The 27,777-nt window shown below is 35.2% G+C and overlaps 1 protein-coding gene across 5 annotated transcripts in view; it reads left to right on the forward strand.

Annotated features, from left to right (window-relative positions):
• The window catches only part of PIK3C2G (phosphatidylinositol-4-phosphate 3-kinase catalytic subunit type 2 gamma), a 373,466-nt gene extending 346,345 nt beyond the window's left edge, over positions 1-27,121 (forward strand). For 4 of the 5 annotated variants that reach the window (XM_069541180.1, XM_060024362.1, XM_060024360.1 and 1 more), the window contains 2 exons: positions 18,208-18,333; positions 26,404-27,121. In XM_069541180.1, coding sequence (XP_069397281.1) covers positions 18,208-18,333; positions 26,404-26,556 — 279 coding nt within the window. In that variant the 3' untranslated portion in view covers positions 26,557-27,121. Of the gene's footprint in view, positions 1-1,562; positions 1,637-18,207; positions 18,334-26,403 lie in introns of all 5 variants that reach the window. The other variant, XM_069541181.1, reaches the window with a different exon arrangement.
• The last annotated feature ends 656 nt before the right edge of the window (positions 27,122-27,777 follow it).

Consider the following 27,777-nt stretch of genomic DNA (forward strand, 5'->3'; position numbering starts at 1 on the left):
GATACTGAAGTTTGCCAGATATTGATCAGATCGATCAACTCCTTTCATATATTTATTATACTCTAATATACAAGTGGGATTAGTTATCTGATGGCCAGTCCTCCTGTCTTCCTTTCCTGTAGATGCTATAGAGGCGTCATGAATAGTTGTCACCATGCGAACTAGCCTCTTGTCTTTCCATATAAGAAGAATCACTTCTTCCTTCTGTAAGAATGTCATTTCTCCCCTCCGTAGATTTTTGGATTTCTCCTTAATTGGTTTGGTAGACCATGATTCTCTCTTATAGTCCCACGATCTCTGGTTTTATTTTTCAACAGTATTTCAGATGTGGACACACTGTTGTAAAAATTGTCTCAGTAAATATGGTGTCATGAACCAAGGTAAAGTTGTAGGACCAATAATATTGTTTCTTGCAGTTTCTTTCCTTCACCTGTGTAAATCTCAAGGTTGCATATATATCCTGTTTCACTTTCGCTAACCATCCTGACCAAAATTCCATATTTTGTAAGTTTTCTGGCATTATAGGTTTTGAATCTGAGGCATCCTCACCACTTTATCATTGCCTCGCCAAGTGATAGCTCTTGTTTGGGTATATAGATAGATTGAAATTTTGGTAGAAAATAATCCAAAATAGGTTTAACATTTGAAATTCTGTCTGCAGGAAGTGGAGTTTCCGAGTTATCGTTAAAGTGAAGAAATTTCATTATGTGTTCGAATCTTCTTCTTGTCATAATCTTTGGAAAGATAGGTGTTTCAAGTAAGGGATCAGTCGACCAGTATTCTTTCCAGTGTGACTTTCTTATTTGTCCCATCAAAATTATTAATCCAAGAAACATCTTCCTGTCACTGTTGGTTATATTAGTCCATTTTAAAGCCTTATCATACTTTTTATATGGTTTTTTATTCTGTCGGGGATACAAGTTTGTTTGAGAAGCGTCCAACTCGAAAAAGTCGTTACCAAAAATTAATTCTGTTATTTCACTAACACTTTGCGGATTATTACATTCAGTAGTTACACCTGACATATCTGTAAAGTCATCTAATTTTCCTGAAATGTTGTCTTCAATCCACTCTTCTGTAGAAGCAAAGGAGCATTCTCCAGCACTGTGAGTTTCATTTTCACTTTCCGTATCAGAATCAATCACTAAGGTTTTTTGTCTTTTTTGGGTCTAATATTCACATTGTCTGAATCAGAACTATATTCCGAAGAACTGTCATTTTCTGAGACACTAGTATATATTTCACTCGGACAATCAGAGAAAGTATCTGCATAAAATTCACCGAAAAATTCTTCTTCACTCAAAAGTTTGCTATGTGTCATTTCTGAAAATTTTACAGTAATAAACTTGAATTTATAATATACACAAGTTTGGAACAAAAACCTAATGGGGCAAACTGTGAATGATAATGACAATCATAAATTGTATAATGAACCCTTGATCAATTTTAAGCTCTAACAACTTCACACGGTGATATTAATTGTATCACTCTCTGAAAACATATTGATACATCTCTGGTCTATAAGTTGTTAATTTTCTCCTGTTTGTGGATTGCTCACCCAGGAGTATAGGACGAGCCTATATTGTGACTCCTCCCCTCCTACCAGTCTCATTGTGGTTGTAGAAGATCTTTTCTGGTAGGTTTCAGTCTTTTTTGTTGATCGTTATTCTGTAAATAGTGGTAATTTTGGTGTGTCTGTGAGGGGGTGTGAGCTTAGGGTATTTCTACTCTGCTGTCTTGGTCCATCAATCTTGTGCATCTTTTTGAACTAACTTGGCTAAGTTCTCTGACTATCCCAATTCTTTTCAATTTTTTAAAATCTAGATTTGTAAAAGAAATTTGTCACTGCCCCATCCTAGATTCACTTTATCTAAATAAATATCAGTTTCTTGATAAAGGGCAATTTTCTAATAATAATTATCTCATTGATTATATTTGGTTTATATTCCATGAATAAAAAATTGTTCTTCCAGAGTTGGCCCATTATGGCACTGATTTCCTATTTCAAAGAATAAGATGCAAAGCAATGGATAGTGAAGAGTACCCAGGCCAGATATAGATATTTTATTGTGTTTCATGATTTTTTTTAACCAAAGAAACATTAACCCTCAAAGATTACCAATTGGGCTTCCCTGGTGGCACAGTGGTTGAGAGTCCACCTGCCGATGCAGGAGACACGGGTTCGTGCCCCGGTCCGGGAAGATCCCACATGCTGCGGAGTGGCTGAGCCCGTGAGCCATGGCCTCTGAGCCTGTGCGTCCGGAGCCTGTGCTCCACAACAGGAGAGGCCACAACAGTGAGAGGCCTGTGTACCACAAAAAAAAAAAAAAAAAAAAAAAAAAAAAAAAGATTACCATAATTATTTCTTAATAAAACAAACCATAAATTGTTCTATAAACCTATGATAATTGGTATGATAATGGTAATTGATCTCTTCCAATAGCCAACACCTTTAGTTCTTCTTTCTTGAACTTTTCTATTCTCAGGCTCTCCATAAAACTTCACTGTCTGTACATTCTCTAAATCTCTTTCTGAGGCTCCCTTAGCACTTATAAATTTAAACTAGATAAGGTACATAGTGCTTTAATAGATGTTGACTTCATCTTTAGCCCTTAAATGTGAAGATTTTACAGTGTTCAGGGCTTCAACTCTTCAAACTAATTTCCTAAGAAATTTTATTCAGTTTTGAAACTTGACAGATTATGTGAATTACTCCTAAATTTATGTCTCTGCTTTTAATATTTCTCTGAACTCAATTTACATATTTCCAACTGCCTGATAGGCATTTACACTCTGATATCTTGGCATCTCTTTAAACTCAACAATCCTAAATTATAGTCCTCTACTTTCCACTAAAACCAACTCTCACTCAGAACTACTTGCACCATCCCCAAGTAACTCTTGATGAAAACTTCTCTGTAATTTATTTTCTATATTTTAACTTACTCCAGTACTCCTATATGTAATCAACAAATCATTTTAGTTTCCTTTTACTTTTATTATTGTTAAAATTTGACTCCATAGTCTCTGTTAATTTATCTATAGATTATTTTGGTTGATTCCTGTGGTATTCCTTTCCTTGTTTCCTACTTCTCTATTCTGCCTAAAACATCCTACAACTCCATTTTAATCATATCAATAAAAAATTTTAATAGAGTCTCAGTAAATTTAAAATTCTTTAGCCTAATATTTAAGATACTATGCAGTCTAGCTATAACCTGCCTTTTATATCCACCATCCACAGTACAAAACTTGTGTTATATTCTAGATGGTACATTCACTGTTGACTAGACACACATCAGTCATTCTAGCTCACTATATCATACTTCTGCTTACCTTCTATTTACCTTCTACGTCCAACTCAACTTCAAGGCTCAGCTCAAACCTCTCACTCTCTCTGAACCTTCTGGGCCACTCTTGTTCCTAGTTATCCTTCCTTCTTTGGCCTCCTGTTACATTTACTCTATATACCATCCATTTGATATTCACTGCCTTATCTCAGCTCTTGAAGCTTATCAACTTGGCTCATCCTGTAGTTTCAATTGTATTGAAAATTTACTGATTGTAAAAGCTGTGGGAAATATATTTTGTATATCTCATAGTGCTAGCACAATACTATGCCTTTAATGCATGTTTGTTAAATAAGTAAATGTTTGCTTAAGTGTATGTCACTGTGAAAAACAGCCACAATCCACAGCAGTTTAGTTTAAGCTGTATTTACAATTGAATAGATTTTCTCTGTGAATTCTGCTCTCTGCAATACTTGATACTAAACTGAGAATGGTCGAGTGACAAATATTTGATCATCACATCTGTCTCAGTTAAGAATAAGGTGATTTCCTGCTGAGAATTATTGCTCTAAATATTCAACAGCTCTGGACACTCACCATCTCCCCAGATGACACAGCCATCAGTGTATAGGACACCACGTGATGTACATTTTATTTAATCAGTCTCTCTTCTTATTGAAAGCCTTGTACCCTAATCTCTATCCTTTATCCAAAATCTCCCTTAATTCTACATTCTAACTTTAAGAAAACAAACAAACAAAAACACATAAGCTAAGGCCCTGACATTGGTTCTCATAATTTGGTTCCTTCCTGACTTTTCTGAAGTCCCTTTAGGAGTGACATCAGCATAATAGTGGCAAAAGACATCCCTCATTTTGTCTCCCACTCAACAACAAAAATTCATCATCCATCCACAGACAAAAGTGAGACCCAACACCATCCACCAAGGGATCAAAGAGGCGTCTCACCTACCTATGCTTCAGGTAACAGACACACAGGCCTCAGTCCCAGCTGAGGACCCTGCAGTGGGCTGTGTACTGACTCCTGCTCCTCTCAGCTACGGTGCAGGAGCTCCTGGAAAGCATTGTCTTAGACAATCATCTACGGATAAAAGAGTCTTTGTGGAACTTCAGGTATGCAGAGAAGTTCCACAACACTGTGGTAGCAAAAAATATGAATCTGGATACATTGAAATGGGTAGACAGTAAAGACTGGAGGAGGTGACTGCCACTTTAAATAGGAAGACAACAATGCAAAATTTCAAGGAACATGAAAATCAAAGTAACAAGACACCACCAAAGGATGACAATAATCTTCCAGTAACTGAACTCAAAGACCTGAAGATCTGTGATTTACCTGATAGAAAGAATTCAAAATGGCTATTTAAAGGAAATTTGATGAGCTACAGAAAACACAGAAATTCAAAAAGATCAGGAAAATAATACATGAACAAAATGAGAAATTTAACAAGGAGATAGAAATTTTTTTTTTTTTCAGTATGTGGGCCTCTCACTGTTGTGGCCTCTCCCATTGCAGAGCATGGGCTCCGGATACGCAGGCTCAATGGCCATGGCTCACGGGCCCAGCCGCTCCTCAGCATGTGGGATCCTCCCAGACGGGGGCACGAACCCGCGTCCCCTGCATCGGCAGGCGGACTCTCAACCACTGTGCCATCAGGGAAGCCCAATAGAAATTTTTTTATGAAAGAAACCAAACAGAAATTTTACAGCTAAAGAATATGATGAATGAAATGAAAAATACAACAGAGAGCATCACCAGGAGAATGGATCAAGCAGAAAAGGCATCTGTGAGACAGGAGACAGGAACTTTGAAATTATCCTGTCAGGGGAGAACAAAGGGGAAAAAAAGGAGAGTGAAGAAAGCCTATGTGATATATTGAAGTTCCGGGAAAAGAGAGGAAAAAGGGAGCAGAAAGTATATTTAAAGAAATAATGGCTGATAACTTCCCAAATCTGAGGGAAGATTTGGATATTCGTGTTCATGAAGCTCATAGGTCACCAAACTCAACTTTAAAGAGATCCTCTCCAGTGCACATGATAATAAAACTGTCAAAATTCAAAGATAAAGAGAGAATCTTGAAGGCAACAAGAGGATAAAACGCTTGTAACTTACAAGGGAGCCCCCGTAGAGTTATTAGCAGATTTCTCAGCAAAAACCTTATAGACCAGGAGAGAGTGAGATGATATATTCAAAGTACTGAACTAAAATAAATGCCAATCAAGAATACTTTACCTGGCAAGCCCATCTTTCAGAAATGAAGTAGGGATAAAGACTTTTCCAGACAAACAAAAGTTGAAGAAATTTGCCACCACTAGACCTGCCTTACGAGAAATGCTGAAAGGAGTTCTTCAAGCTGAAATGAAAAGATACTAATTGGTAACATGTATATATGAAAATGTATAAACCCTGGTAAAGTACATAGTCAAAGTTAGATTACTCTAATACTATAATATGGTAGAGTGTTAACCACTTAATTCTAGTATAAAGGTTAAAGGACAAGAGTACTAAAAATAAGTATAGCTACAATAACCTGTTAATGAACAAACAACATAAAAAGAGGTAAATTGTGACTTTAATAACATAAAATGGGGGGAATAAAGGGGTAGAGTTTTTGTATATGATTGAAGTAAAGCTATCAGCATAAATAGATTATTATATCTATAAGATGTTTTTTGTAAGCCTCATGGTAACCACAAAGCAAAAACCTACAGTAGATTCACAAAGGATAAAGATAAAGGAATCAAAGCATACCACTACAGAAAATCATCAGTTTACAAAAGAAGACTGCAAGAGAGGAAGAGAGGAAAAAGGGAACACGAGAACAGCAAGAAAACAGTAAGATGACATGGGTAAGTCCTTACCTATCAGTAATTACTCTTCATGCAAATTGACTGAATTATCCAATCAAAAGACATAGAATGGCTGGTTGGTAAAAAAAAATGAACCATGATCCAACTATATGCCACCTATAAGACACTTTCAGCTTTAAGGACACACATAAGCTCAAAGTAAAGTGATGAAAGAAGATATTCCATGTAATTGGAAACCAAAAGAAAGTGAGGTAGTTTTATCAGACAAAATAGACTTTAAGCCAAAAAATGGTAACAAGAGACAAATTCATTATATAATGATAAAGGGATCAAGAAGGTATAAGAAACATAAATATATACACACCCAACATCGGGGCACCAAAATATATTAAGCAAATACTAACATCTGAAGGGAGAAATAGACAACAATATAATAATAGTATGGACTTCAATACCCCACTTACAACAATGCATAGATCATCTAGAAAGAAAATCAATATGAAAATCTTGGGTTTAAACCATACTTTAGGTCAAATATACCTAACAGACATATATATACAGAATATTCCATCCAACAGCAGCAGAATACACATTCTTTTCAAGCAAACACAGAACATAATCCAGGATAGAACATATTATATTTCACACACACAAAAAAAAAACTCAGCAAATTTAAGAAGATAGACTTCATACCAACAATCTCTTCCAGCCACATGGGTATAAAATATTTTTTAAAAAGAAGATCTCAAATGAACAACCTAACTCTACATCTCAACAGAAGAACAAACTAAACCCAGAGTTAGCAGAAAGGAAGAAATAACAAAGATCAAAGCAGAGATAAAGAGGAGAAAATAATAGAAACGATCAATGAAACTAAGAGCTGGTTTTTTGAAAAGATAAATTAAACTGACAAACGTTTGCCTAGACTAAAAAAAAGAGAGAGACTCAAATAAAATCAGAAATGAAAGAAGAGAGAGATTAAAGTGATACCAAAGAAATGCATAATCAGAAATTATGAAAATTATACACCAACAAATTGAACAACATAGAGGAAATGAATAAATTTCTAGAAATATACAACCTACCAAGACTGAATCATGAAGAAACAGAATATCTTAACAGACCACTAATAAGTAAGGAGATCGCATAAGTAATTAAAAACCTCCCAACAAAGAAAAAACCAGGACTAGAAAGTTTCACAGGTGAATTTTACCAAACATTAGCACCAATTACTATCAATCCTTCTCAAACTCTTACAAAAAATGGAAGAGGTGACAACACTTCTGAACTCATTTCATGAGGCCAGCATTACCTTGATACCAAAACTAGACAAGAACACCACAAGAAAAGAAAATTACAAGTCAGTATCCCTCATGAACATAAATGCAGCAATCCTCAACAAAATATTAGTAAACTGAACTCAACAATACATTAAAAAACTCATACACCTGAATCAACTGGGATTTATTCCAGAGGTGAACGAAGGGTTCAACATCCAGAAAACAATCAATGTGATAGATCACATTAACAAAATGAAGGCTAAAGGTCATATGAGCACCCCAAAAGATGCAGAAAAGACATTTGACAAAACTCAACATCCATTCATGATAAAACTCTCAACAGGGAGGATATAGAGGGAGTGTACCTCAACATAATAAAGGACATGTATGACAAGCTCACAGCTAACATCATACTCAATGGTAAAAAATTGAAAGCTTTTCCTCAAAGATCAGGAACAAGACAAGGATACCCACTCTCACTTTTATTCAGTTAGGCAAGAAAAAGATATTAAAGGCGTCCAAATTGGAAAGGAAGGTGTAAAACTGTCCCTATTTATAGGTAACATGATATTACGTATAGAAAATCCTAAAGACTTCACAAAAAACGATTAGAATTAATAAATGAATTCAGTAAAATTGCAAGATACAAAATCAATATGTTTCCCTCGATATCCAAAAATAGAGCATTCCTACAAAATCTTTAGTAAGCCAAAATGGCAAAAATGAAGAAGCAATTATCTTAGGCCACATCTTGCTAACAAATTCACAGAATAAATCGAGATAAAGCACACATGCTAATAGACACAGGTCAAAGCTATGGCGACTTGATGCTGAGATGCTGAGTGTAGCTCTTGGGAAAAGAGCTTAGCAGTGCCACTCTCACTGCTCAGTGTTCATGCTACCTCTATAACAGCTTGCTGCCCCCCAAAAAACACTGAACACTGTTTTTGCTTTTCACCTTTACTCGTAAAAGTGAAAATCCTCTTCGGATTTTGTTCAATTAGCAAAAACAGGTGTTAATGTAAGTCTTTCTTAAAAGCAAAGTGGCCTAAAGCAAACTTCCAAAAAAGCAGAGAATACCTATATATAAAAATCACTTGCGTTTCTATACACTAATAGTGAATAATCAGAAAGAGAAATTAAGAAAACAATTCCACTTATAACTGCATTTAGAAGAATTAAATACCTAGGAATAAATTTAACCAAGGAGGTGAAAGACCTGTACACAGAAAGCCATAAGACACCAACATAAATTGAACAAACAAAAGTAAATGCAAAGATATTCCCTACTCATGGATTGGAAGAATTAACATTGCTTAAATGTCCATACTACCCAAAGCAATCTGCAAATTCAATCAATATTGAATCAGTCCGTATCAATATTCCAATGGCATTTCCAGAGAAACAGAACATACGATCCTAAAATTTGTATGGAACCACAAAAGAGGACAAATAGCCAAAGCAATCTTGAGAAAGAACAAATTTATGGCAAATGAGCCAAAAATATACAATGGGGAAAACCAGTCTCTTCAATAAATGGTGCTGGGGAAACCGGACAGTCACATGCTAAAAAAAGGAACTGGACCACTATCTTATACCATACACAAGTATTAAGTCAAAATGGATTAAGGATTTGGATATAAGACTTGAAACCATAAAACTCCTAGAAGAAACATAGGAAAAAGGATCCCTGACATTGAGCTTAGTGATGATTTTTGGATTTGACACCAAAAATAAAGGCAACAAAAGCAAAAATAAACAACTGGGACTATATCAATCTACAAAGCTTCTGCACAACAAAGAAAACCATCAACAAAATGAAAAGGCAGCTTACTGAATGGGAGAAAGTATTAACAAATCATATATCTAGTAAAGGACTAACATCCAAAATATACAAAGACGTCATACAACTCAGCAAAGAAGCCAAACAAGCCAATTAAAAACGGAACAGATGATCTGAAAAGACATTTTTCCAAAGAAAACATCCAGATGGCCAACAAGTACATGAAAAGGTGTTCCACATCACTAATCATCAGGAAAATGCTAATCAAAACCACAGTGAGATATCACTTCACATATAGAATGGCTATTATCAAAAAGACAAGAAATAACAAGGGTGGCAAGGATGTGGAGAAAAGGGAACACCTGTACACTATTGGTGGAAATGTAAATTGGTGTTGCCATTATGGAAAATAGTATGGAGGTTCCTCAAGAAATTAAAAATAGAGCTACCATATGATCCAGCAATTCTACTTCTGAGTATTTATTCAAAGAAAATGAAAATACTAATTCAAAATGGTATGTGTACCTTCATGTTTATTGCAGCATTATTTACTATAGTCAAGGTGTGGAAGCAACCTAAGTGTCCATCAAAAGATGAATGAATAAAGAAAATGTTGTATAGACCCACAATGGAATATTATTGATCCATAAAAAGAAGAAAATCTTGTCATTAGTGACATCATGGATGTATGGACCTTAAGGGCATTATGCTTAGTGAAATAAGTCAGGCAGAGAAAGATAAATACCACTAGATTTCACTTGTATGTGGAATCTAGACAAAATGAAACCAAGCTCATAGATACAGAGAACAGATTGGTGACGGCCAGAGGTCGGGGGAGGGGTGAAATGGGTAAAGGTGGTCAAAAAGTATAATCTATCAGTTGTAAAATACATAAGTCACGAGGATATAGTGTACAGCAGGCTGACTATAGTTAACAATACTGTGTTGTGTATTTGAAAGTTGGTGAGAGTAGTCTTAAAAGTACTCGCCATAAGAAAAACAATTTGGAACTCTGTGTGGTGATGGATGTAAACTAGACTTCATAGTCAAATCATTATGTTGTACACCTGAAACTAATATAATGTTATATTATGTTATTTTAATGTTCTATTAATTATATTAAAGTTAATTATAAACTTCATTTTAAAAGTACTAATGTACTTTTAAGGACTGAAATATAAAATATCTAATATTTAAAATCTTGCTTGAGGGACTCAGGAAAAGAATGGAGGTGATGGGAGGAAGGGCTGATGAACTGGAAGATAGATCAAGGGAAATGATCCAGTTTAAAGAACATGGAGAAAAAAGATTGGAAAAAAAGAATAGAATTTTAGGGGTCTGTGGGAAAATACCCAAAGATCTAACAGTAGGTCACATTTTTTTTTCTGGACTCCCAGGACAGAAGAAAGAGATTGGGGCAGAAAAATATTTGAAGAAATAATGGCCAAAAACTTCCAAAATTTAGTGAAGGACATAAATTTATAAATTTAAGTACCTTAGTGAGTACCAAAAGGAAAAACTCAAAGAAAAGCATGCATTTATATATTGTTCTCAAACTGCTAAAAACCAAGGACAAAGAAAAACTAGTGAAACAGCTAGAGAAAAACACTTGGCATATAGGAGAACAATGAAACAATGTAGGCAAGAAAAATTGAAGCGAGAGACAGTGGAACATCATTAAAGTGTTGAAAGAAAAGAATTGTCAACTTAGAATTCTATAGCCAGGGAATATACCCTTCAGCAACAAAAGAAAAATACATATTCCAATGAAGGAAAGCAACAAGAATTTCATACCCTGGATTTGCAGAGTGAGTTTCCCAAAAGAAGAACCTGACATTCAGTCTATTGTTATCAACTTTGTTAGATATAGTTCATCCTTCCAGCCCCTCATAACTCAGTCCTGATGATCTGTTCCAGCATATTGGCCATAACACTCAGATTATTAACACCTCTACATCATATATCTATATCTTTATTTAAATCATGATAAAACTGTTTAGTTGGACAGGATCAAGACAAATATCTGAGGTATATGGGTAAAAAACTCGTATTTTACCTCTAAATTACTAGTTTCTGTTTTTTGTAATCCATCTTTTTCCCATACTATCAAATTTAATATCATAAAGCTAATCTTCCAGTATTTCATCTGGTCTTCACAATTCCTCAGCCATCTGTAACAAAACATATTCTGTCTCTTTATCTGTACAGTTTTCTCAGCACTTGTGGATAGAGACTAAGGGTTAGGAAATTTGCAATCATTTAGAGTGGTTCAGTGCAATTGTAAAAAAAAAAAGAAAAAAGAAAAAAAATTTAATTACCAGTTAACTTACAAACAGTTCTTCAGTATTTGCTATTGAGTAGATTGTGAAAAATAAATGAGGTTTAATGCCTTACTTGTTACATGTTATTAAGAAATGGAAAAACTTTTCAAACAAAACACTTCAGTGGTAAATTCTGGAGCCATAATTAGAATTCTGGACTTTTAGAAGCAATTCAGTCCGTATGTATTGAGTCAGAAAAGGAATTCTATCTACTAGACTGTGACTTCTGTCTGGTTGTTAACTACATCAGGTTGAGGATTAAAATTTAAATATATATATATATATATATATATATATATATGTATGTATGTATATATATATATATATATATATATATATATAAAAACACCAGATGATGATGCCAAAGAGTTTATTTCTTTGAAAGCAGAAACTATTTTTTATCACTTTTCTGTGTCCTCTCCCAGACCATCCAAAGTGCTAGACACATGGCAGTTTGATTTTTGAGTTTTTTTTTAAATTATTGGAAATCACCTATTGATGATAAAAGTCCTATTAAAGGCTTAAATTGGTGTGAAATGAAGCAGAAGACCATCCTAATTGAATTCATGAATACCTTAAATCGTCTCATTCTATACAAATTAACACACAGAAGGATTGGAAAGACCATTCCACCATTTCTTTAACTGAAGCATACAGCAAACCACATATCAGAAGCACTTTTATTGTACTTCTGTACTTTTGTTGTACATTGTCATTTTACAAAAAGACCCTCTTCATGATGGCTAGCCTCAGTTTCAGAACTGAAATTTGGCAGGCACATAGATGAGGAAAATGTTGTTTTTTATTATGTTGTTTTGTTTCTGGCATAGACCTCAGGTTTTGATAGTCCCATCATATTTTAATCATTGTCGGTTGAGTTCTTCCAAAGCCTATATTATCCTATGATTGGAAACATTCAAGTTAAAAAAAACCTGATGGAAAATTCTCATAAATTATTCATCAAAAAGATAATAACCTATTAAATAAAATTAAACTTTGAATTAATCTACAGACATTTCCAAAGTGTCTGATATTTTTAAACCATGTACCTTCATCACGTTCCTGATAAAATTTGATCTAGAAGTGCTCTTAATTTGAATCTGACAGTTTCCTTTGCATTCTTTGTAGAGAGTCTGTATAGGGTAGTGGTTAAGAACATAGGCTTTATAGAAAGACCTCTTAAATAAAATAAAGACAATACTGGCTCAAGGATTATTTTAAGAGAGTGCTTTAAATAAGTTAAATATTCAGTAGGTGGTAGCTATTATTACTATGTATGTATGAAAAATAAATATATTTCTCATATACTCATATGAAAATACCAAAGAGTTGCTGGCATAGCCTACAATGTGAGATGGTTTTATTTACTTTACAAACAACTGCTTACTTTTTTTTCCTCAATTTTGATAAATTAACTATATTTTCAAGATACTTTCATTCATTGATATAAAAAAAAGTAACATTGAAAACCATTTGAAATGCTGTGTGCAATGTGAGGCAAGAAATGAAGGCAGAAAATTGGTATATTTAATTATTAACAATATTATTTAGAAGTCAACATTGTGAATAAAGATTTACTAATATACATAATGTTTATAACCTAAAATAATAACCTAGCTAAGAATCCCCTATATTTCATTCTTCAGTTAAGAAAGAAGTCTCTTCCACCAGTGAATGCTGAGAATATCCTAAGGCTTTTCAACTAGAGGGACCTCTTTAAACAAACAAACAAACGAAAAAAAAATTTGATTTCTCAGATGTCATTAAAGTCATTTTGCTATCTGATAAATTTAAGAAATACAAAATAATTTTTAAAACTATAAATGCAGTAGTGTTTTTAAATTATAAAATTGTATTAACAAAAGCACCTACTGATATGTGGAAAAAAATAGTATAGTAGTAAACGTGTATGAGACATATTTATTTCCTCTGCAGGGAGTGCTTGGTGCTAATGTGGGTCCAGCTCCCTGCCTCCACACAAAGGTCCCCATAAGGCACTCATCCAATTAAATTGAATGTACCTCTTTCTGTTTCTTCCATGTACTCCACAAAGCAGGACATGGAGGGGAAAACTTATAGGAGGTTGAGAGAGGGCATAGGAATGTAGCACAAAAATATGACTTTAGTTCACACTTCACCATATATTAAGCCCCCAAGAAATTGTCAGGTCATCATTAGCTCCTAGAAGGAGATTTAAATAACCCACTGTGCTTATTATTAAGGAGATTTTTAATGAGTTAGTGGGAGAAGTCTGGAGTGGTGGAGAGGACTATCACAGAAGAGTAAATATGGTCTCAGGAAGAGGACAGCAATTACAGATCAAGTCTCCAGGTGGAAGAAATGGTGACCAAGGATTCGTTCCGAGAAGGAGTACAAGTAATTATGTTACAAATTCAGTCTAGCTCCAGTTGGAGAAAAAAGGAGTAAGAAAATGTAGTAAGCATCTAATTGTGTAACATGATCTGAGAGTTGAGATAAAGTCAAAGTTTTCGAAGTGGAGCATTAAGATATTGGATGTAACAAACAGAACTTAACACATATATTCCTGATGCAGTGATGTGCTTGAGAAGATCAGCTCTAGCAGAAAGACGCCTTTGAACAGCTTAGAGTTCAGGGTAAACACCTAGGACAGACCTTGGAAATAGACCCCAAGATACATCTTTTTTACCCTGCAGTGGGCTTTTTATTGTTTGGTTACAATAAGAAATATTGCAATAGGTAAGAGAAATTACTTAAATCTTAGGAAGTTAGGAAGACTTCTGGTTTTTATATTGCATTATAAATAATGATTCAGCAAATACTTATGAAGTACTTTCAAAGAACTAGGCACTATGAATATATAGCTCATTGAATTAGTCATTTGATAACTGTTTATTGAGTATTCACTATATGCCAAGTACTGTGTTAGGGACAGGACTCCTATAAAAGAGAAGAATGCTGTAAGGAAGACATAGCTATGAAAAGAAAGAAACGAATAAGGTAAAGGAAAGCCCAATCTCAAGTGAGGATTTAAAAATTTTAATTGGAGATTCAGAAACATACTGAAAGCTTAGGAAGAAAGAAATGAGGGTGGGGTTAAGGTAGTAGGGTACAGTAACCAATGGAGCAAAACCCAAAGCAAACATGGGGGGAGGGGAAGTATGGAACAAGACATGGATTTTCCTTTTAAATAATTTCTTATCTCATAAGGAAGCTGACACATATGTAAAACCATTTTTAAACATAGAAAACAATAAGCATTTTAACAGGAAATCTAGAATATATAAAATTCTGAGTTAGTCTGAGAAAAAAAAGTCAAATTTGGATGACTTCACATCATCTGAGCACAGTAAAAATATTAGCCAGAATTCTAAAAAAAGTGGTAGTGCTGCCTGACTTCAATCCACCGTGAATAAAGACATCCTCTGGGTGACACAAGGAAACTTCTCATTGTTTGAGCCTCAGACTCAAGATGGAGCCTCAGACTAAGAACTCTGTAACCCCAAGCCTTATGACTCTTCAAGTCAAAGTGTTAAATCTTTGTGAAGGTCTAAAACACAACCAGAGTAAAATTTCTGGGGTAAGATGGACAAGTAGGAGCTATTTAATCATTTTAAAATAAAATTTAATTCACATAAACATAAGGGCAAACAGTAAAATGAGAAGTGTTGATGAAAAGACACCTAGTGATCTCTTTAATAAATTAGATGAGATCTTTAAGGAGCAGGATACAGTGCCAGTAAGAAGAGGAAAAAGAAAAAGTGTTGATAAGACAGCTGCTATAGGGGGAGAAGGGATTCTCTTAAAAAGAAATCCATGTCTGCACTTAACAGCCGCGGAGGACAGACTAAGTGTGCTGCTCAGATCGAATGCATCCCTGACTTAAATTGTTCTATTATTCTGAAAACAACAGGATATTCAAGGATCTTGTCAGACACTAATTGGAAACAGAAGCCCAAACCTTTAATTGCTAAATGCTTGGTGAAGGCTGGTATACAAAATACTTTTTCCCTTCTGTGATTGGGAGTTTATTCCTCAGTGGACTGCTTGAGTGTTTTGAGAAGGAAAGTGACAGGATCAAAGCAGCTTTACAGGAAGGTTAAATGCAACAGTGATATACAGGATGAATGAAGGAATGAAGTGGGAAGACTGGAGCATAAAAAAGTAATTAAAATCCAATTATAAGTTAGGAAATAAAGATCTGTGGTGACAGATGAACTAGGGCAAAAAGGGAGGATATTGATCTTGGTACATACTTGGATTTGAAAATCAATGACAAGGGAGACACTGGAGAAATGAAATTGTATCATTTAATGCAATTTTAACAAGTTGAAAAAATCTGTTTTGGAGTGGTGAGGAAAGATAGAAGATAGATTTTGGTTAGAGTATAAGGTACTTGTAACACTCTACAGGTCACTAGGCTGAGATCCTAAGGATGAATTACAGATTCTTATTTGGGAGTCATCAGTGGTTCTCAACTGGGGTCAGTTTTGCTCCCCAGGGGACATTTAGCAATGGCTGGGGACATTTCTGGTGTCACAGCTGGGAGGATGGTGCTATTGCAGTCTGGTAGGTGGAGGTCAGTAATGCTGTTAAACATCCTCAATGCACAGAACAGCCCCTACAACAAAGAATCATTTGGCCCCAAATGCCACTAGTGCCAAGATTGAGAATCCCTGCTCATAAATGTCATAGTACATTAGGCATATCTTGTCCAATCAATGCATGTAGTGTATTCTTGTTCAATTTATAGAAAATAAAAATAGTAACAAGCATTTATTGAATCTTACTCTATTTCAGGCACTATACTCACATTACATGGTTTATTTAATTTTTTGAATGCTTTGAGACAGGTATCACCTTTATCCTCATTTAACAGGTTAGGAAACTGATCCACAGAAAAGTTATCTACCAAAAGCCACATAGCTGGGAAATTTGGAGGCCCAGACTGCAACCAAAAAGTTCTTTTCCAGAACCATGATTCTAACCACTAAGATGAAACATACAATGATTATAGGTATGGTATCCTCAAGCCCAGTGCCCAATGGTAGAAGAGAGAATTACAGAGAGCAAAAACACTTTTCTCCCTTCATTTTTCTCACACACATACACACACACAAATCAACTCTCAAATATTAATAGCAATGTTTTTTTCTGTATCACAGAAAATTCCATTGTGTCATTGATAAATTTCAGAGCTCCTCCTGGGGGAGGGTTTCACGTGGGACAGGGATACCTTGAGCACCATCTAAAGCAGCAGGTTTGACAATCTTAGCGTTTTGACATGTGGGTGTGTCCAGATGTATTTTATCTAATTTGCGAATAATAATAAAGAGCCAGACTTTCCTAATGACATAATTTTTACCATGTAAATTAGAACGGAATAAAAGTCCTCTAATAATACATGTCACGTTTTCTTACTTTCCAATATGCTTTTCTGAATGCCAAAGAAAGATATAAAATTAAAGCTAACGACATTGGGGGTGTCACTGGATGTTTACATGTGAATGGCGCTGTGATTCAGAATATAAAAATATTTGTTGGAAATTACTGATTTAATAGTTAGAATGTATTCACCAAGAGAACCATTTAATTCCTCAATTGTGACTTTCAAATCATCCACTTAAATATAAATTACACAAGCATTTCTCATTTTATCAAACTAGATATGCAGTTTTTTAGTACAATTTGTTCTCCATCTGGTCACAAAGCTAGAACCCATTTCTCTGAAGTACAGTGGTTTCCAAATTTTTAAAACAGTGTACTCATTCTTCAACTTTATTAAGAAATAAAAATATCCATAAGAAAAAAGTTGAAAAGGAAGAGAGACATTCTGAAACCATGATAGGGGAGCAGGGGTGTTAGGATGAACTAGAGAGAGGGGGTCCAGAGATCTACTCATTTGGCATCAATGATCTACCCATCAGGCAGCAACTTAGGCAACTTTGGGAGCCCCACAGAACACAACTGTAAAAGGATTATCCAATATATTTTAGGATAATTTAGATAATAAAATTATTATAACTCTAAAGTCTTATAAGTATGTTAAACTTGTAGGTCTAATTGATATTTTTCTGTTTGAAAATGTGATATTATATAATATGCATTTACATGTCATTAAATGCTACATCTCATGTGCTAAACTTGAATTATTTATTTTCAAGTGGTGTACAGTCTCCTGAGGCACTCAGTTTCTGTCTCTGCCTGTGGGTTATATTCATCTCTTGGCCATTTCTGTCAAAAATGCAAATTTAGCTAGTGGGAACATGCTATAAAGCACAGGAAGCTTAGCTCAGTGCTATGTGATGACCTAGATGGGTGGGAGGGAGGTCCAAGAGAGAGGGGATATATATATACGTATAGCTGATTCACTTCATTGTACAGCAGAAACTAACACAACATTGTAAAGCAACTATACTCCAATAAAAAAATGCAAATTTAGTTTTTACTATAAAAAGCTAGAGCCAATCACATTTAATGGACTTTTAAATGTAGTTCTCTGACACAACACTTAATTTAAGATGGACAGTTTTACTCTTTTAAACTGTATTTTGGGATTATTTTTGAGCAATGATGTATTTCTTTTGATTGTTCCCTTATTTTCTGATAAACAGTGACTGTAATAAATCTTGATCCTGCCTTTGGTCTAGATATTTAGTAGCTGTGTACTTGTTTTCTATAATAGTGATGCACATTAATATTTACAACCGTTTTCCTTTGCAGCATCTCCCAGATGGCTCCACGCCCAGTGCACATGTTGAATTTTATCTTTTATCATATCCCAGTGCAGTTCGGAGGAGGAAAACAAAATCTGTTCCAAAATGTACCGACCCCACTTACAATGAAATTGTAAGTATGAGTCAACTCTTGTCCAGTCGTTTTCTATTTTTCTTACCATTTTTCAGTTTAACCAAATATGGAAAATTTACAGTAATTGGCAGCATTATTCCATAAAGGGAAGTCATTTCCCAAAATAGCCACTGTCTGCCGATCACAGTTCTTGATGCTATAGGAACTGGAAAATACAGATACTGCTTTCAAAGTGCTTATGAACCAAGTTTCAAATTGTGGCTAGCCTCCAGCGAGAGCCCAAGACTTTACAGCATTTGTTTCACCTACTAACATCCCTGACTCTACCTTATTTTCTCTAACAAGTTTTTCTTTACCTGGTTTTCCTTACCTAATAACTTTATCATAGTCTAACCTGTGTATAGCAATAAACTTTATAAAATCTCTTTTGAAAAACTAAAAAATATAAAGAAGTACAAATTATATTGAAGTAATTTATATTATATATAGCTCTCTAATTCATTTGTAGTATATGATTTGAACATCTGATCCCCTAATTCTTTCTAAGGCAAACCCTACATTTATTCTCTTGATTCCATCCTTTCCCATCTCCTCTGTACCTTGCTCACTTAATTATTTGCTCACCTTTTCTTAAGGCTGTCTCATCCACTGGATCCTCAACTCAGAAATCTTAAAAAAACAAAACAAACTCTTCAAGTCAGCCTTTCTAAAGCATCCAAATTTTCTTTCCCTCGCTATCACCTCCAAACTTTTGCAAAATTAACACATTTCCTGCTCTCAGTTCATCACTTCCTTCTCACCCTTTAATCCTTTGCAATGTGGATTCTGACCTTGACTGATGCTGTTTTATTCAAATGGCATCAAAAGACTCCTAATTGCTCAATCCAATGAGCCATCAGGCTCGCCTCTCCAGAACAGTTAGACGGCAGCACTGTTAACTGCTTCCTCTTTCTTTACACCTCCGTTTTGCTTCTTAAGTTCTACCTTTTCTCTTTTTTTAATCAACATAATTTTTATTGGAGTATAGTTGCTTTACAGTGTTGTATTAGTTTCTGCTGTACAGCAAAGTGAATCAGCTATAGGTATTACATATATCCCCTATTTTTTGGATTTCCTTCCCATTTAGGTCACCACAGAGCACTGAGTAGAGTTCCCTGTGTTATACAGTAGGTTCTCATTAGTTATCTATTTTATACATAGTAGTGTATACATGTCAGTCCCAGTCTCCCAGTTCACCCACCTGTCCTTACTCCGCTTGGTGTCCATATGTTTGTTCTCTACATCAGTGTCTCTATTTCTGCGTTGCAAATAAGTTCATCTGTACCATTTTTCTAGATTCCACATATAAGCAATATTATACAGTATTTGTTTTTCTCTTTCGGACTTATTCATTGAGTTCTACCTTTTCTTACTTCCCTTCTGTCTTCTCTAACCACTCTCTCATTTTCCTTCATTGCCATTCTTCCTCTGAAAATATTTATTTGCTGGAGTTCCATGACCTACCCTCATCTCTTGATATACACACTCAGAAGTATCTTATGTATCTACAGATTTTCATTTATCACTTGTAGGTTGCATCTGAATTTATTCCTCAAGCCCTGGCTTCTCTCCCAAGCTTTAAACCTGTACTTCTACCTGATTATTAAAGAGCCCCTTTAGGATGCCTCCTACGCACTTTTAAATCAGGCTTTCCTCCTCTGTTTGCCATCTCCTCGGAAGAAACTTTCTAATGACGTCACCCTCTCCCTCACTCACAAGTCCAGTTAATCCCCAAGTTTTGTCAGTTCTACTTGTGCAGCCACCTGCCTCTTCAATCCATCTTCTCCTCTGTGTCCCATCGCTACTTCTTTGAAGGCCTTGCAACTTTGGCTAATATAAGAGCCTCCTATCTTGTGTTTTTCAATTAAATCATTCAAATTTCTATCTAAGGTGTCAAAAACTACTCATATTATTCTCCTACCTAACTTTTTTCAAATGTTCCTTATTGCCTACTGAATAATATCCAAAATCCCAAGTGTGGCATTCACAGCCTTTCAAATTTGACTCAGTAATTCTCCTGAGCTGTCTCTGGAGCAATATCATCCTTATATACTTTTTCAAAAAAATTTTTGTTTTGAGGTAATTGTAGATTCACAAGCAGTTGGAAGAAATAATATATAGAGAATTCAAATACCTTTCAACCACTTTCCTGCAATGGTAACACTTTGCCTGACTACTGACAATATCACTACCAGGAAATTGACATTGATACGATCCACTGTCCCTATTCCGATTTCTCCAGCTTTACATGTGTTCTTATGTATATGTGTGCATGTTTAGTTCTGTGCATTTATATCACACGTGTAGGTTTGTGTGATCATCCCCACAGTCAAGGTACAGAACATTACATCACGGTGATTCCTGGTGCTACCCTGTTATAGCTGCAGACACTCTTCTCCCTCTAACGCCCCATCCCCAAACCCTGGCAACTATTAATCTATTCTCTATCTCTATAACTTTGTCATTTCAAATGTTATGTAAATGGAATCATACAGTTTGTTACATTGTCACTTACCATAGTTCCCTAGAGATCCATCGAAGTAGCTGCATGTATCAATAGTTTGTTCATTTTCACTGCTAAGTAGTAGTCATGGCATGGAGATATGACAGTTTCTTTAACTGTTTACCAATTAAAGGACATCTGGGCTATTTCTGGCTTGGGGCTATTGCACACAAAGCTGCTGTGCTGGCTTCCCTGGTGGCGCAGTGGTTGAGAGTCTGCCTGCCAATGCAGGGGACACAGGTTCGTGCCCCGGTCCGGGAAGATCCCACATGCTGTGGAGCGACTGGGCCCGTAAGCCATGGCCACTGAGCCTGCGTGTCCGGAGCCTGTGCTCCGCGACGGGAGAGGCCACAGCAGTGAAAAAAAAAAAAAAAAAAAAGCTGCTGTGCACATTGATATATAGGTTTTTGTGTAAACATAAGTTGTAATTTCTCTAAGCACATGCTCAAGATGTAATTACTAGGGTATATGATAATGCTGTACCTAGTTTTTCAAGAGACTGTCAAACTCCTTTTCTATACCATTTTACACTCCCACCAGCAATGTTTGTGCCAATTTCTCTACATCTTTGCCAGCATTTAGTGTTATCACTGTATTTAATTTTAGTTCTTTTGAAAGGTATAGAGTGATAGCTCATCGTGGTTTTAATTTGCATTTATCCAGTAGCTAATGATGCTGAATTTTCTTCATGTGCTTATTTACCATCTGCATACCCTCTTTCATGAAATGTCTCTTCATGCCTTTGTTCATTTTCTAATTAGATAGTTTGCATTTTTACTCATTTTTACTGTTGGCTTTTGAGATTCTTTATATACTATGGATAACGGTCCTTTGTCAGATGTGTGGTTTGCAAATATTTTCTCCCAGTCTGTAGTCTGACTTTTCCTCCTTTTCTCACGGTTTTTCATAGAGTAAAAATTTTCAATTTTGATGAAACCCAGTTTATCAATTTTTTTTTCTTTCGTAGACTGCATATTTGGTGGCAAGTCTAAGAACTCTTCACCTAGTACTAAGTTCTAAAGATTTTCTCCTATATTTTTTCTAAATGTTTTATAGTTTTATATTTTACATCTAAGTCCATTATTCATTTTTAGTTGATTTTTGAAGGAAGTGTGAGGTTTAGGTTGAGGTTCACTTTTTTTGCCTATGAATGCCAGTTATTTCAGCACCATTTATTGAAAAAGCAGTTCTTCCTATGTTAAATGTCTTTTACACCTTTGACAAAAATAAGGAACGTTTGTTTGCTCATGCCCTTCCACTGCCCCATACTTAGTCATATTCTCAAGTCGCATCAGACAGCTTGTCACTCCCTGAATAATCCCTATGACCTCTGTGATAGAGCTCATGTAACTGTTCACCCTCCTGCCCTTCTCTGCCAACTTTGAGATTTACCTCAAATATGGACTCTGTGAACCAGTCTCTCTTCCCTGTCTCTTAACGCCACATTTACCATCTCTTATTTATTCCTACACAGACTTTTTTCTTCTAGTGCATTGAAAACTTCTTGAGGACAAGGAAAATGTCTTAGCTTTCTCAGTATCTTTGAAACTTAGCTACTTCTAAAAAGATTTGTGGGATTAAATATTTGGGATAGTTTTATAAATGACACTTTATGTGTACGTGTATAAAATGTAAAACTATCAAACATTTATATATATTCAAATAATAGATACTTTAGTAAGGAAATATATTTTGACATTTTATTATTTGTCATGATGTCAACAGCTAGAGGTATATACCTCCCAACTATATATCCCTAGTTTCCATACGTTCTGGGCATAAGACCCCCCTACATCAATATCAAGAAACTTCTCAGACTGCATGCTGTACTTCAGCATTTGTATCTAAGGAAACACATAATGATGAAAAGCCACTAACAATCCAGGAGTTTAAATAAATTTGTGTTTTATTTATCTCAAGCTGTATGTACTATAAAAACCGGTAGTAAATGCACATGTGTGGAGATTATTTTATGATGCTTGCTGTGTCCATAAATTGTCTCACGGCTTGCAATAATTCTGAGTCCTCACACATTCATGGCCCATTGATTAGAAATCAATGCAATACTTTTCTCCATCAGCACATACTTGTAGCTTGGACACACAGTGTTTATACACTGAACACATTTAAAATTGTTTCGAAAACAATAGTTCAGGGCTCCCCTGGTGGCGCAGTGGTTGAGAGTCCACCTGCCGTTGCAGGGGACACAGGTTCGTGCCCCGGTCTGGGAAGATCCCACATGCCGCGCCACCAGGGAAGCCCGAACCATTATTTTTTTAATGATTCATTAGAAATACAGATTCTATTTTAAAACAGAATTATATTGTTATAGTCAATGTATGTTGTACACTGTATTCCTTTCTTTTTTTCTATTGAAGTATAGCCAGTTTACAATGTTCTGCGAATCTCTGCTGTACAGCAGTGACTCAGTTATACACATGTAGACATTCTTTTTTTTATATTCTTTTCCATTATGGTTTATCACATGATATTGAATATAGTCCCCTGTACTATACAGTAGGACCTTATTGTTTATCCATTCTATATATAATAGTTTACATTGTATTCCTTTCTTAGATATTATCCTACTTAATTAAATTACCCTAAACAGTGTTTTTCTACTTGATGTGACAATTTCATACCTACAAATTCAATGTTTGTCAGAAGGCAATGAAGACTTGACACATGCCTATGGGTAAAAAGTATTATAAAGCGAAATTAAAAGAGCTGTGCATTTTTGGTTCTGTTTATGTTAAGGCAGAATACATTTAAATCATTTGGTGAAAAGACTCAAAGAATATAATCATCTGAGTACTTCTCTAGCATTACCCACTAATTATTCATTGCATTGGAAGAAAAAAGCACTTATTTTTTTTAAACAACATTATGGATGCAGTAAAGCAATTAGAACAGATACATATATATCTTCTATAATGTACAATGATTACATGTTTATAAAACCTCAGTCACTTTCAGGAAAATAGCTTTTGCGTAATGAAGCACAGGGAAAAAAATCCATAAAGCAATATAAACTTAGGAGTTCAAATGTTTGTATTTTAACCAGGAAGGCAATTAATTCCTGTCATTTATTAAAGAACTTCAGCTTGTTAAATACCTGGGACACTCAATATTGTGTACAACTGTTATCTCCAGTCAGGGAAGGCAAAATACCAAGAAACAGCTGTTCTTTTTTTGTGTATTTGATGGACCTTTTTCAGCTGTAATTCATTAGTGTTTACTGTGTATCAGGCTTTGTAATAAGGCTTATATTCATTATCTCATTTATTCTTTCTCACAACGCCAGAAGGTAAATATTATCACCATATTCGAATGTGAAAACACATTCAGATGGCCCCCAACTTAGGATGGCTCAACCTGAAACTTTTTTTACTTTACGATGGTGCAAAAGAGATATACATTCAGTAGAAACCATACTTCAAGTTTGGAATTTTGCTCTTTTCCCAGGTAGGATACTCCTTCCTGATGCTGAGCCACAGCTCCCAGTCAGCCACGCAATCACAAGAGTAAACAGCCAATACGCTTACAACCATTTGGTACCCAGACAACCATTCTGTTTTTCACTTTCAGTACAGTATTCAATAAATTACATGAGACATTCTGAGCACGTTTAAGGTAGTTAGGCTAAGCTATGATGTTTGGTGGGTTAGGTATATTAAATGCATTTTCGGCTACAGTATTTTCAATTTACCATAGGTTTATCAGGATGTAACCCCATTGTAAATGGAGGAAGAACTGGAGTTGACAACAGATTTATATAAATATGAATCATTGATACTGATATGTTTCTTAGAAAGTTACATCTTTAGCACTAATTTATATGATTCACAGAGTTCTTAAACCAGACTTTTCCAAAGGCCTAATGCTTAGAATTATTCCATTTTTCTTCACACACACTAACACTTAGAGGGCCCTTTCGTCTACTTTCTCTGTAAAATAGGAGGTAAGTTCATCTGCTGAACGTGTTGTGGGGAGGAAAATGGAGGATAATTTAGACAGTTCAAAATAACCACTATAGAGAAAAGGAAAGGAGCTTACTCTGAAGTCCTGGGAAGATAAGCGTTCAGGAGACAAGAGTGGTTCACGGAGTCCACGCTGAGCATCCCTTTGCGATGAAAGATGAATTACATTGGTAGGCTTTTGAAATTTTTAAGGCAGCCCTTAAAATCCTTTACTATCCAGAGGAACTCAATAAATTAAATGGAATAATTTGAATAAGCTTTCCTAGAAATTTAAAAGGTAACCTCCTGTCTGGAATGGGAGCAGGATTCTGGAAGAGTCGGTAGCCAGGAGATGTCACACGAAGCAGGGTAGACTGGATTAGCATATTATATTGTATCTCATTCCCTTGATTGAATTATTATTTACTTGATAAGTAAATCATTGTTCTGAGCAGCTAACAGATAGATTGATATTGAATGGAATTTCATTGATAAATTGATGGGTTCACAAATGGTAGGCAAATGCAGTACGATGGGCTAGAAATTGCATCCATACACACTGAACAGGCCTCGCAGTGGAGTCCAAGGCCTTTCCTCTCAGTTTGTTTCCTCTGATTCTTTTTTGCATATATAGAGGACGCTTCTGTCTATCTTGTAGTTTAGCTGTAAAAAGCAAGCATGTTTGTATCATCATATGAAACTCCTCCAAATGTGTTATAAGGAGTTTCCTTGGCAACCATGTTGGATCTACACACAGCTCTCCCCTCCTTTGATGTATAACTAATTTCTTGATAGTATTACACTTTTAAAGCTTCTTTACCACTGCAGGCACCCAGTGGTAATGCCTGTGACTTATTTCTTGGATGTTATAAAAGACAGTTGAACACCTCTCTTTTTTAAAAATAGTTACATGACTAGTAAGTGAAAAAGAGAAAAACACAAAACTATACACACAACATAATTACCGCTCAGATTCTTAAAAAGCAATTATATATAGAAAACAAAAAACACATCAAAATGATTATCTCCTAATGGTAGAAATAGAAATTTTTCCTTTCTTTTTTATTCTTTTTTTGTTTCATCCCCATATTTTAGTTAATAAGCATATATTTTCATAACTAAAAATTAAACAATTTTAAATAAAGTAACCATAGAGCGACTGCTTCACATGTAGAAGGAAATACTGTACTACATTAAATTAACACACGGAAATCATGGAGATTGGTCTGCTTTCCTCATTAGCCTTCAACAAAGAAAGACAGTGTTCAAGGTCCCATGTTGCACAACAAATCCAAGGACAGTTGAAAGGTGACAGGTATTTAAATTTATTCCTAGAGAATGATTTACAGTCTTATTAAATTTGGGATAGACAATTTTTAATGCAATCAGAGTAAATTCTAAGCTTCTTAGAGAAATATTCTGTCGTTAAACTCCTTTACGTTAGCAGAACCTTTAGCTCTTCAGAATTAGAGTTAGAAATGAAAGATTCTAACATTAACGTATCCATTCCAAGGTACAAGATATCAGTATGCAAATATTTTTGTTAAAAGCAGTATTTTTTAAAAGATGCATTTAAGCGTATCTGATTTTTATTCTCTCCCTTTTTAGGTAGTATATGATGAAGTCACAGAGCTCCAAGGACATGTCTTAATGCTTATTGTAAAGAGCAAAACCACCTTTGTAGGAGCAATTAATATCCAACTCTGTAGTGTCCCACTCAAGGAAGAAAAATGGTATCCACTAGGAAACAGTATAATTTAAGCATTGCTATGAACATACGCATTCATTACTCGTATTTCTTTCACTTCGGGGCCTCTCTAGCACAAGATCAGGACATTTTTGTTATCAAAGATAGCATGGTGGGGACTTCCCTGGCGGCGCAGTGGTTAAGAATCCACCTGCCAATGCAGGGGACACGGGTTTGATCCGTGGTCCGGGAAGATCCCACATGCCGCGGAGCAACTAAACCCATGCGCCACAGTTACTGAAGCCCGCGTGTCTGGAGCCTGTGCTCTGCAAAGAGAAGCCACCGCAATGAGAAACCCACACACCGCGACGAAGAGTAGCCCCCGCTTGCAGCAACTAGAGAAAGCCCTCTCGCAGCAACAAAGATCCAGCGCAGCCAAAAATAAATAAATTAAAAAAAAAAAAAGGTAGCATGATGGTGTACTAAGGACACAAAGAAAATAAATCAGAATCAGTCTTTTATAGTTAGTTATTCTCTACCTGTGTTTCATTGTTTTCTTAGAACCTTTTTTCCAATTGATTGTGTAAAATTCAATGTATAAAATAAAAAAAGGACATTTAATGGGTCTTTTAAATCAAACATGTGTTCATGTTTTATGTGCCTACAGTTAAAAGCAATACTTTAAATGTATTTTCCAAAAAAAGACAAGCAAATAAATAAATCTTATCAATTACTTCAACACCTAAGTATATCTGTAACAAATTTTTAAAATTTGAATTAAATACATATACCTACATATCCACTTATAATCTTATTTACTGAGGGGATTAGTAAGCTCTAGAAGAATGCTGTATTAATTTCTGTCAGAAGAAACAAACATAAATGCCTGAAATTCTTAAATCCAATTTTTGGAAGAAACTTTGTAGTTTTTCACCCTCTTCAGCACCAATCAATTCATCACTGGATTTCACCCAAACAGAGGCATTACCACATTTTAAACTTCATTATCCGCTAATTCAAAGATCTCAAACTCTGCAGCTCTCCCCTCTGATCAAAACCTATTCTCTGCACAACAAAAAGTTTTCTTACTTCTGAACCTACTTTCATATTCATCATGACCAGAGTAAACAATCCTGCAGATTTCCACCTGCAAAGTAGGTATAACTCAAGGCACTATGCCACATTCTTTAAGAGAATCAAATTGTTTTTTAAAAATTTCTTCCAATTAAATTATTAAAACTCTTGCTTTACTCAGTGTTTTCCTGTATGTCGATAAAAAAGTAATTTAAGCTCTT

The sequence above is a fragment of the Delphinus delphis genome, chromosome 11 (genome assembly GCF_949987515.2).
Source record: "Delphinus delphis chromosome 11, mDelDel1.2, whole genome shotgun sequence".
Classification (NCBI taxonomy): domain Eukaryota; kingdom Metazoa; phylum Chordata; class Mammalia; order Artiodactyla; family Delphinidae; genus Delphinus; species Delphinus delphis.